The 12,822-nt window shown below is 42.7% G+C and overlaps 1 protein-coding gene across 6 annotated transcripts in view; it reads left to right on the forward strand.

The window, feature by feature from the left end:
• Window positions 1-12,822, forward strand: part of SORCS1 (sortilin related VPS10 domain containing receptor 1) — a 362,307-nt gene that overhangs the window by 277,280 nt on the left and 72,205 nt on the right. For all 6 annotated transcript variants that reach the window (XM_053389262.1, XM_053389264.1, XM_053389265.1 and 3 more), the window contains exon 9: window positions 7,990-8,169. In XM_053389262.1, coding sequence (XP_053245237.1) covers window positions 7,990-8,169 — 180 coding nt within the window. The remainder of the gene's footprint in view (window positions 1-7,989; window positions 8,170-12,822) is intronic.

The raw sequence follows: 12,822 nt of genomic DNA on the forward strand, positions 1-12,822 counted from the left end.
CCCGTGTAAAATCCGTCAGTCAGGAGGAAGCAAATTTCACTTAGAACTTGATTTTAAATCACTACACAATCAAAACTCGAGGGACAGGGAAATTATTAAGGACTGCTGTCCTTCATACAAACCAATTTGTTCCATTATGTCACAAGTTGGAAATATGGCCTATGAAATGCCTTGCCAGCTTTTCAGTATGCAATGGTTCGTGGTCTCTTTGTTCAGGAAATGACACTGAGACATCTCCCTATGGAAATGCCAGCACCCTTGGCTCTCACTTTTATTTATTTGTTGTTGTTTTTTAAATTTGATTTCTTACCTTTCCTTCACCATAAGGCTTGGGAACACGAGGTTTCAAATAACCATTCAGCCACAAACACACTGGGCTACCTTTGGCCAATTACTGTCTCCTGGCCTAATGTACTGCACAGGGTTGATGTGAGGACAGAGGAGAACCATAATATAACACTTTGAACTCCATGGAGGAAAGGCAAAATACACATGTAATAAGTAAATAATGGTGTTTTGCAATATAATGTAATGCAATTTGCTTTAATTGAGTCCTTATTTTATTTTAGATTATTTTAACGAATACTGTATTTTTAAATTGTTGTAACTGCCCTCCGCAGGGAACCTCATGATGAGGGGTGGGTAAGAAATATAACAACAACTACAAAACTACAACAAACAAACAAACAAACAATACACCAGGGGGCTCAAATTGGGAGCTTTGGCAGCCCAGAGACTTTATTCCCAGTGCCAGTTGCTGCAGATTTTACTTACCCACCTCCTTACCACACCTGACAACCACCAGTCAGATAACTATGTTATCTGTCTTTAGCTCTTGGTCCCATATCTGCCTGTTCCAAATTCTGCCTGTTGGCCTAATTGGTCCATGCCATTTGTTTCTGACCCCAGTGGACCCTGATATCTAACATATAAGCAAAAAAGCAGGTCAGTTATGTAGGCATTGCAAAATCTAAATGTTGATAGAGGGAGCGTATGGAAGGGGATGATGCCAAGGCAAGTATAAGAGGAGTATTTTGTTCTAAAGCAGTTGCATAGACTTGCACATAGTTTCACTAGTGATGGGGACCATGGATGATTGCTAATCACTGTCTTTACTTACTATTTTACATGACTTTATGGATGGTTAAAAGATGTACAATTCTTTTTGTGGAGAAATTGCCTTTTAAACAAAATATGCAAAAATGCTGATGGATTTTCTTGAGGACTTTAAAATAATAATGATAATAATAATAATAATAATAATGTAAATTGGTGTGGAAATGTGGAGAACTGAACTTAAGAAGAGTGCTGGAGTTGGGGTGGGGACTGAGAGAAACCAAAATTGAAAGATTCACCCATCCTAGCTAGCTATAGTAAAAGTAAAGGGACCCCTGACCATTAGGTCCAGTCATGACCGACTCTGGGGTTGCGGCGCTCATCTCGCTTTATTGGCCGAGGGAGCCGGTGTCACTCGGCATGACTACGCCACTTCTGGCGAACCAGAGCAGCGCACGGAAACACTGTTTACCTTCCCGCCGGAGCGGTACCTCTTTATCTACTTGCACTTTGACATGCTTTCGAACTGCTAGGTTGGCAGGAGCCGGGACTGAGCAACGGGAGCTCACTCCATCGCGGGGATTTGAACCGCCAACCTTCTGATCAAGTCCTGGGCTCTGTAGTTTAACCCACAGCGATTGACAGATTCACCCATCCCACCTAGCTATACAGCCAGCTATATTTGTGGAGAATAGGCAGAAAAGTTGGAAGTAACAATGAACACCTTTCCTGTATATGTTGTGAGTGTGTTCCTTCTTAAGGATTCCCCTTGGCTTTCTAGCTGGATTCATGTTTTTAGGATTTATCCTGTTATTGGACAGAGCATATATATTAGCTTCTCCCATTCCTTGTAGAAATTGCTCATATTAAATAGTTCCCAAGCAGCTTCCACTGATTTCGGGTGTCAGTTGCCTTAACAAGCCCCAAGAGGCCTTCCTGTCACCCAGCACAAGACGCAGATGTTGTTGAATCCACCGACAGGGTGATATTTAAGGCAACAAGGTGCTTCATTACAATCTCACAATATCTTCAAAGGGTGAACATCTAAATCTGTATGCACAGAGCTACAGTGGTAAAGGCATGTTGAGGATGCTGTTATCAAAGCAGGTGGCTGCCTTTATTAAAAATGAACAAAGCGCAGCACAGTCAAAAGGAAATGAAACAAGCAAGGTCCTTTATGACTAGAGAGACTTTAATCTCTTTCAGCTCAATTACTCTGCCCAAATAAAATCAATGGCGTGTAAAGCTTTTCTTAGAGACCACAGTAGCTTGTGGAATTTTGGTACCCAGACAAAGTGGCTCGATCACTAGATTCCTCACCTTGATGTTTCTGCTGCTTTGGGTGAAAATAAATGGTAAAATCATGTGCCTCTGATGCAGCGATAGTGAGAATGATTCATATTAAACATAGAAGAGACCTGCAAATTTCATAGAAGAGGAACAGTTTATCAGTTTGGCGCAACTGTAGATGGCTTTGCACTATTGTTACTCTTTTTGTGCTAGTGATTTTGAATCAGTTGTGATCAGCATAATGACTGGTATATTTGGTTTCCAGCATATTGCTTTGTGAGTGTTTCTATCACCTCCATAAACACAGTGCCTACCGGACAAAGCACGTATCTGGAATTTCTCTAGGGACATAGATCAGACAAATTAATTTACTATCAGACCATTGTTGTGGCAAATAATACAAATGGCCCAGGCATAATTCAACCAAACATTAAAAGATAGAACAAAATTAATCCAACCGGTCTGTACGTGGACCAGCTCTAGTGGTCCATCATTACAGCAGTCAACTGTGTTATTTGCAAAATGTCTCTGACATTGTCTACCTGCAGCATTTTGTTAAAGCTGCTTTACAATCATACTTCTGTCGCCAAGTATGCATATTTATATTGAATTTTAGAGTTACAGCATGAGTGGATGGAAAATAGATTGATGGAAGATACAAGGTATTTAGTTCAACTCCAAGTTCTAATTTTAATGTCTGGGGTGAAACTCTTCCCATAAACTTTGATGGACGTTTATCAGCGCAAAAGTGTTTGCCAGTGATTACAATGCCTTAGGCATGGAACTTTCCTTTGCCAGTGTCTGGGCTGGCCCAATTTTATGGATATGTGTTGTTGACTTTTTCATTAGAAACTGGGGCTGGGAGGATAGCATCTGAATATTCTTACCATAATGAATAGGTGCCTCTCTTACAATCTGTGCTAACCAGCAGCAGTTTTCCTGATGGGGCAGAGCTGCAGCATCCTGCCATTTACCAGGAGGGATGAGTCTGTGGTGAGGACCAGCTGTGCAGACACACAGTGAAGCCCAAACCGGCACTCTCACCAGTGCCTTTGCACAGTCCAGACCTCGCTGCCACCTCTTCCCTCCTCCATCCAATGAGCAGCAGCAACACTGCTCTCTGGAGGCTATTGCTGTGGCTCTGCCCCACCAGGCCAGCAACGTCTGATCTTTAGTGTGGCCAGTTTACCCTGCTACTTTCTTGTGTCCTGAGTGCTAAGTCTCAGCTTAGTCCACTGCCCCAAACAGAAAACAGATTCTAGGAATATTGGACAGACCCTTAAAAAGGTTGTGAGACTCATCCTCTAGATAAGATAAGCCTTTGCTCTCTGTATCTCCTCTCCTTCTCCTTTCCTCTGCTTTTGTTTCCCTTCCCATTTCTTATAGTACTGTACTTCTTAGATTAGTCTTTTTGTTCTTTTTAACACAGCCATTGTGAAGTGCTTTGGGGTTCTTTAAGGCACTTAGTAGATTGTTGCTGTTGCTGTTCTTTATGGCTGGTTATAAGGCAATGAGCCTGCCTCTTTTTCCAGTGCTTATATAACATTCGGCACTCCAGCCTGGTGAAAGGAAGATAGATTAACCTATGGAATCTATTATTCTCTTCTTCTACATAGAGAGATATATATCTTATGCACATTGATTAAGCACACTTATTAGTGCAGTGTGTGAAATGTTTGCACCCTCACAAGCTATTTCTTAGGGAAAGTGATGTCCAGCTTTTCTAATCTCAGAGAAGCCTTCCAGCTGCTGTGAAACTCCTCCATGTTTCAGAGGGCTGTGGAATGCAATCAGATTGTACTGGGTGGTCAACAGTGTGGTCAACATTTCCCCAAAGCTACAAATTTAAGGGGTTGGGAATAATTGTAGACAGGTAATTTGTCCATCATTACCTTTCATACTGTGAATTCATGAACACCTCAAAACTGCAGTTTAAAACAGAAAATGTAGCCGTTTATCTACAACTGATAAGAAAAATTGGATTTCATTGATAGGTTGTTTTTTTAAAGGATAGAAGTGATGCATGATTCTGTGCATTGTTTACAGAGCCACCAACCAGATATAATTGCTCTACCTAGGTAGCAATGTGATGAATTGAGATTGAGTACATTCTAAATGAATCTACCATAATATACAATTTCACTCCTAATACCTGCCTTTCTTTACTGTCATTCAAGCATGTTTATCCTTGTTGGGTAGTTCTGCATTTTCAGTCTCCAGCCTATGCCCCATCTCATCTTTCTGAACTTTGCTATCCCTCCGGATCATTTTTATAGTCCCAGGTTCTGTGATAGTGGAAAGACTCTGTGCTCCTCATTCATTTTTAATCATTGAACTAGCAGGTCAACAGGACCTAACACTCTATAGAGCGGGGAGGGAAACCCACCAATGCGCACTATAAATTAGCTGACAGCATCTTCAATCAAGATAACAAATCAGATATCACATTTATGCCATTAAATCTGCCAAAAGGCCAGGATCCCCTGGTCAGCTGAGAAAAGGGCACTCGCAGCATCTTGGCAATTCTGAAAGCATTGACCTTTAGCCCTTCACATTCACCCAAACAAAGTCATGTGCATAATGCCGTTCTTTCCCTGTAAAGACATAAGGTATAAAGGCCAGACAGATGGGCTGCATCTTAATGCAGACTATCCTGCAGTGATACAGACTGGGGAATTCTGAAGGCTGGTGTTTTGATGCTTTTGTAGGCAGATGTATGGGAAAGGTGTCACGGCCAGTGTCAGGGGGCATTCACTAATTGGAAGACAGCATTCCCTCCTGTTCTTTCTAAAGGCAAGAGGTGTCTTTATTTCCCATGGAAAAGGATGGTGGTGGTACAACTTCCAACTCCAGCCCCCTGTATTTAGCTTCTCTTTGCCAGCAGGAAGATTGTTTCATGGTATGATTTACCCAGTAGAAATAACAGGCGAATTACTGTGTCTGACACAAAGAAGAAGGGACGCATTATGTGGTGCATCTGAGTGGTATTTGTTGCACACGACAAGTTTGCTGACAATTCCTCAGTCTGGCAATATATAGACAATAAAGAAGGGAGCGGGGAATGGCGGGGGGGGGAGCACAATGTTAACTCAAAGCAACCAAGAATACAAAATATCTTCTGTCTGAATACAGAGTGGAAGAAGTTGCCTGGTTATCTGCAAGTTATGAATACTGAACTGGCATACCTAGGAGGCTTTCTCCTCGTGCATTTGTCATTCCAGTCTCCAAACCCTGTGTTAGCAGATGACTATTTTTAAAATGTCAGGTTGGCTATTCCTAAACCAAGCAATGGCATCTGATCAGTCCAAGCTGGAATTTGAATGGCAGGCTGCCAATGAAATCTGGATAATGGAGGCAAAAGTCTAGAAGGAGATTTCTAACAAGAGGCACCTGCTTAATAGCTGTTCCCTCTGGCCACAAAGCTCTGCACCGTTAATCCTATAGTTGGGAGGGCTGACTGGGTTTAACCAATTGCAGTATCCAATAGAAGTTTGGATGCCAGTAAATGTAGATAAAGAGCTTTGTGGCAGCTAGTTCAATGATGCAAGTCTTATTTTCTCCTTTTCCTTTAATTGTTCCATGGAAAGATTTTTATTTCTGGATTTTTAGTCATCATTTATTTGTTAATGTTTGAGCTGCTAGAAAAATAGGTTAAGGTCATCTGTGTTAAAAATGCAGATACGTATTAATTAGACACCGAGGACAGACGTGTATGTCTTGGAACAGCAAAATGCTACCGTAGCATTAGTTTTGGGGGCTTTCCTGGAAAAATCTTTATGAGGTACAATAGTACAAGAAATTAAAGACATTGCTTTGTAAGTATCCGCATAACCAATAGGGGACTGAAGCAGCACATCAGTTAATCTGATCTGCACATTTTATTTTAACAGAAAACACAATTTTTTTTTAGGAGCTTAGAAAGTCAGACATTTAAAGAATTTAATATGCTTTTTCGACACTGCTGGATTTACAGATTTCACAATTACTTGGTCATGTGCAACCCAGTCCTGTACATGCTTACTCACAAGGAAGCATCATTGTGTCCAGTCTGCAAGTGGATGCTGGAATGCAACCTCATTGTTGGAATCATCATCATCCCTACTGTTTTAATTCACCGGGAATGGCGCACAGATCCCCTTTCCCTACATATCTAGGTTTGAGTATGGTATATTACAGGGATAAGCACATGATTACTTGACTGCCTATGTAGCATTGCTCAAACTGTGGCCCAGGGACCACCAAGCAGGCCTCAGTGTTGCAGCCTGCCCCCTAGTAGTGCAGTAGCCTACACACTACATAGGCATGCCTAGGAGCAGGAGTTAGTTAGCAAGTGAAGCTAATAGCATACAAAGTTGGACGAGGGGAAAGGAAAGGAAAGGAAAGGAAAGAGCAGATATGAGCAATGTGGCTGGCTGAGTGTGAGGGAAGAGAGAGATTGACAAGGAGGGAAGCAAAAGGGTTGCATAGACTGAGGGAGAGGAAAATCAGAAGCCTTTGGGACTACTGTAGTCTTCTGGCTCCTCCGTGTCACATGTGTGTATCCCTACACCCTGCTCATCCTTTATTCCTGCTCAGTCTCCTGCTGAGGCGTGAAGCTTCTCTTCCCTCTACTGAGGCAGAACAACTGGTGGGGACATTGAAGGAAATACAATGGGGGGTGGGGCTGGGCGTGGAGATACAAAGTCAATATTTTTAAAGATGTATTAATAATCTCAGAACAGAGAAGAAGGTTGTAAAAGAGGGAAGCCATTTTAGGAAGAAATGAATGTAAAAGGCACCAAGAGGAGGGATGAAAGAAATTGGCAGTTTGGAGGTAGGGCTAGGTTTGAAATTATATATGAAAGGAAAATGAGAAGGGGTGGGGAGCGAAATGATATTAGTAATAATACTGTGAGAGGCATGCAGGTGTAGGGTGTCTAATTTTTGACAACTTCTACCCTCTAGATCCTCTGAATCAGCAAATTCTGCCTAAACTGGGGAGGGTGAGTTAGACTATCTCCAGAAACAATGCATCCTATTAACTTGAAGAAAGCTGAAGTATATAACTTGTCTCCACTGGGAAATCACTGTGGCAAAGATTTTAGCAATTTCCCAAAGACCAATTAGGTCCCATCAAGAGAAAATAATGTTAGTAACCGCCTGCTGGTTATAGCAGTTGCCACTTCCATGTGCCTCCATGTTGTTGCTGACTCTGCTCTTGCGCCACCATTTTGTGAGTGAACCAGCTCGCAAAAGGACCCTGGACATAGAAAGTTTGAGAATCCCTAGCCTATGGCATTTCCTTTACCATAACGAACAGTGGTTCCTAATTGTAGAATTTTCTCACACTGTTGAAGGACAGAAAGGAATTAATATTCTATGTTTCTTTTAATACACTCATCCTCCATTGCTACTGTACAATACCATCACCAGTGTAAATGTTCAGTTAATGTGTCCTCAATTCATTATTACTGTGCATATATCTGAAGAAGAGAGAATGTGTAAAATATGCATGTGCACATGCAAGTAGATTGACTTTGGTTTCTGATTAGACTTCATAATGAATCTCTGCCTTCCTCCACGAGGCTTACCCTGCCTTGCCCTTGGAGCAGAGACAAGTGAGATGCCCGACAATGATGCTTCTCTCTGTGCTTTCTCCCCCAGGACATGCACGTCATCAGCACTGATGAGAATCAGGTGTTTGCTGCAGTCCAGGAATGGAACCAGAACGATACATATAATCTCTACATCTCTGATACCCGAGGGGTCTACTTCACCCTGGCTTTGGAAAATGTCAAGAGCAGCCGAGACCTGGAGGGCAATGTGATGATAGACCTCTATGAGGTATGTGACGATAGGGCACATTGTCACCTCTAGTTTATGCACACACAAAAATCCCCTACTAAGGCTGGGATGCCCAGAGTAGCTGGACGTTTCTGTGGGTGCAGAATATGTTGTCTTTCTGACAAGAGTTGGGTAAATCATATTGCACAAGGGCTACATTCATCTCCACTCGTAACTACCTTTCCCAGTGAAGAGGTGCTAAAGAGAAGCGATATCCTGAGTTTCACCAAGACTTGAGGATGCACGGTCACAGCTAGGTTCAGGGATCTCTCTGGCATAGATTCTAAAATGGAAAGGAGACAAGTTTCTGTCTGGGCTGAAGAAGAATTCTGACTCCTGCAGACATCTTTGGAGTTGGAGCAGCCTTGGAAAAGAGCAGCATGGAACACCCCTTTTGGAGGATTGCAGAAAGCTTAACAAAGTGGAGCTGTCCCTTGAGCAGAATACTGAACAAAATGGGGACTGGGAAGTACACAGCTATAAAAATTAGACTCCCTGACAGGCATTAGCTCCAATACAAAGGGTAATTTCATTAATGACAGGGCTGGATAGAAGAAGATCAATAAATGACATTGGGTGGTATCTAGAAAAATAGTTTAGCTGGATATTGCCCAAAGAGCGATCTGCCAGTAGATTTCACAATGTAATTTTCCCATTAGAAAGAAGACAGGAAGTCACAAGAGGTCTCTGGACAATCAGAACTTGCAGTCAGGTGACTGACATGCCCCTTATGAGGAAATGTGAAAATATTTACCAAGAAACATCAATATGGACCAATTACCCATGGGAAGATGCCTGCAAGAGCCTGCATCCATTACTGACCTGAGTTAATGAAAGCTAAATAAGGGTGCCTGCTTGCATTATATAGGATAGAAATTATGGGGACTGATTAGGCTTGCACTTTCATAATCATAATTGTGCATATTGGGTATTGCAAGAAAAATCCCCCTGCATAGCAGTGACTATGGAGAGAATATTTAGTGGGAATGATAGGAACTTCCCCTGAGAGAAGTAACTCCTGTATCTCCCTCTGATTACCTGCAGTAGTGATACACTCATTGCTTTGAGCAATTCCAAAACAACCTCATAGTCCCAGGGCATGTACAGAATTCCAGTCGAACTGAGTGCCTCACTTTTGAGGACCACTCTCCTTTCTGGACAATAGCCTTGGACTTCTGTATTCTCCCACATCAACTATCCTTTATGTGGACAGCCAGTCTGTATAACAGAGTTAAGTTCTACCTAGTAGTCAGGAATGCTCAGTTACTGAGAACTTGCACTCAGGAACTGCATCAAGACTCCAAAGTCAAAATGTGCTCTATCTCCAACTGTTAGCATTTTGAAACACGTTTGACTTAGGAGTGAGACTGGGGGCAAACGTTTTGCCAAGCTTTGAGTAAAACCACCAGGCGCTGGATAAATTTGTGCAAGGTTTCCATCTGACCACCCCTGCTCTAAAGAAAAATGTGGTACAGACTGAAAAGCAGAATCCTTGTGCTGTCTACCTCCATGTGAAATTCCCTAGGTGGATTTTGCACGTGACTTAGAACATCTTTTACAGGTAAGCACCTTGACACAACCATCCAGGAAGCCTGAATGGGCAATGTTTAAAAGCAGACAAAACTGGGAAGGAATAGTCATGTCATTTCCTGATCACACTGAGGATGATTTCTTTCTTTCTCTCCCCCCCCCCAAAAAAACTCCCTATTAATTCCCCCACCCCAAGCTTTGGCAGGCTGTTGAAAAGGCTGTTGCTTCCTATTACCATCAGGTTGAGGAGTGGTTTCACTGCATTATGTAAAAGTGTCCTACATCCCAAGAGGGGGAAGGAGGAGGGATCGAATGAAAAGCTTCTGTATTATTAGGCTGACAGTTCATAGCAGTCTGGATTGAAATTGATGTGATCAGACTGGTCATGTCGTATCTGCTGATTGCCTAGATAGAAAGAATATTGGCTGACACCAAGGCTGGCACAAAGCGTTCCCTTCAATCTGATTGTTCTGACTGGGGATGAGCTGAAAGCCATCCAGTGCAAGTCTCCCAACAGGATTGCAATGAATGATGAGTGCTTAGAGGTAAATGAAGATAAAGAAGAGATAGCAGGGAGGGGAGGGGGGGGATCCATGGATGGATTAGAAAGATGTAGAAAATAGAGGGGGGAAATCAGAGGCTGCATGTGTGGGGAAAGGTGGTGACAGTTCTAAAAATGCTCATGGGTGTTCATCAAAAAACATATTGTCCTCAGCCAGCCTTCCCCAACCTCTAATTATAATACATTTACTGTGGAAATTGTTTTTTTTATTCTTATTTTTTTAAAGACAATGGCAATTCCTAGCTGCCAGCAAAATCTCATCATGACTACCATAGTTTGCCATAGTTCCTTTTCTATTCTCCTATACTCCTACAAGATTAGAATTCAGGAATAAAAAAGGTAAAGTTAAAGGACCCCTGACAGTTAAGTCCAGTCACGAATGACTCTGGGGTTGCGACGCTCATCTCGCTTTACTGGCCGAGGGAGCCGGCGTTTGTCCACAGAGTGTTTTTCTGGGTCATGTGGCCTGCATGACTAAGCCGCTTCTGGCGAACCAGAGCAGCACACAGAAATGCTGTTGAACTTCCCGCCGGAGTGGTACCTATTTATCTACTTGCACTTTGACTTGCTTTGAAACTGCTAGGTGGGCAGGAGCTAGGATCGAGCAATGGGAGCTCACCCTGTCACGGGGATTTGAACCGCCAACCTTCCGATCGGCAAGCCCTAGGCTCAGTGGTTTAGACCACAGCGCCACCCGCGTCCCCTAGAATTCTGGAATCCTTGGCATTAAATAAATAAAAACTACAAAAGGGCTAATCCATTCACATGCTTATAACTCCAGCAATTTACTGGCTTGAGGGACATAGAGGGTGTATACAGGGTGTGACTAAAGCCACAGAATTTTTCTGCTTTTGGGTTCAACCTATCATTAGTGTGCAAAGGAATGCTCTGCACTTACTCTCTAATAATAGCAACATGTGACCAAAGATACAGACAATCAGCTGCAAATCCATTAAAATAGCAGGTCAAAAACAGCAACTGTACCACTATAAATGGTGCATGTGGGAAGGCCTTTACTAAGGAGTTGTACCTTCTTCCAGGTGAACAAGGTAAGATTGCACTGCATCTGTGCACTAACATTGCGGGAAAGCACTTTCCAAGGTGGCTTGTGCCTTCTCACTCCAAGAAAAGATTTATGACTAGCATCATAAAAGACGGAGTCACAGAAATTCAGAACATTTTTCTACCTGATATATAAAATGCTTTTTAGTCTTTCATGACTAGCATCTCCCACAGAGAGAAGCACGAGAGCAAAGCGCAATTGTATCAAAATAACAGGAAAGAAAGTTACAATCAGAGTTTGGGCAGGGGTTGGAGCACAGTACTTTACGCCTCCTTTGGAGTACTTTCCCTATCAAACTCACACCTTGCCAGACATGCACACATTAGAAATTTCCCCAAGATTTCAGCATACAGCTTGAAAACGAATCTTGACTTCACTGGGGCTTGTGGGAGACTCAATCACTGTGTTTTAGCTTCCTTTCATCCTGGTGAAAGCAACTTGGAGGGAGGTTGAAGAAATCAAGTCTGGTTAATGTAACCCCTCCTTATAAGTCATTCCACAAAGACCAAGTTACAGCAAAGTTCAGAAGTACATAAGACCACAGGGAGCTCCCTTATACCAAGTCAGACCATTGGTCCATCTGGCTCAGTAATGTCTATACAGATTGGCAGTGGTGCTCCAGGATTTGAAGGGAGATGGTCTCCCTTACTTCTCCCTGGAGATGTTGGGAACTGAACCCAGAACCTTCTGGATGCACAGGACATGCCCTGCCATTGAACTGTGCCCATCTCTTTTGGCATTTCCTGACACTCATGTGTTACAAGTTCCTTTGGGCTGCAATAAACGAGGCTCCACACCACCATAATGTGTATGTGATAGTTTCAACCGCATCTTGCATTCTTACTGCTTAAAAAAATGTCCCCAAACTCCTGCTACCATACCTGCCATTGTTCAGGACATGCACACAGATTGCATGTTCATAGGCATACTCTAAGTATAAATTATAACATCGGGGTGAGGGGGGTCCCACCTCCTGCCTCTACGCTGCCTGCCTCATGTGCTAAGAAAGGAAGTGCCCTCATTCAGCTTCTATTTGTGCTTCTTCTTCAGATCGTCATTAAGAACCGAAGTTAAAATGCAAGTAACTTTTCCTGCTGCTACAATACTTTGCAGCTGGGTGCCAATTAAATAATAACAGCAGAGAAGAAAAAGGCCCCTTGGGTGACATTATGTATCAGTTCTTGTACTCCCCTGCCAAGGGAGCAGTTCGTGTTGCAGGAACCAGAAACACTCTGCTGAAAGACAAAAGTTTTAGCCCTCCCCTCTCATCCTCCTGCAAACCTAGCAATTGGCACAGTGACAGGTTGTCTGTCATGCTGCTGTAGATATTGTGCTATTGATTTCCAGCACATAGGGAAAGCCAGACCTGTTTGACAAAGCAAAGCTGTTTCTCATGTTGCTTCTTGCATCCCATTCAGTTTTATTTAGAGCTGAACAAATTGCCCTTTTCAAATTTGTAAACCATCTTTGTGTCTCTTCCGAAGGCCTTGAACTTGCT

The sequence above is a fragment of the Podarcis raffonei genome, chromosome 5 (genome assembly GCF_027172205.1).
Source record: "Podarcis raffonei isolate rPodRaf1 chromosome 5, rPodRaf1.pri, whole genome shotgun sequence".
In the NCBI taxonomy this organism is placed as follows: Eukaryota; Metazoa; Chordata; class Lepidosauria; order Squamata; family Lacertidae; genus Podarcis; species Podarcis raffonei.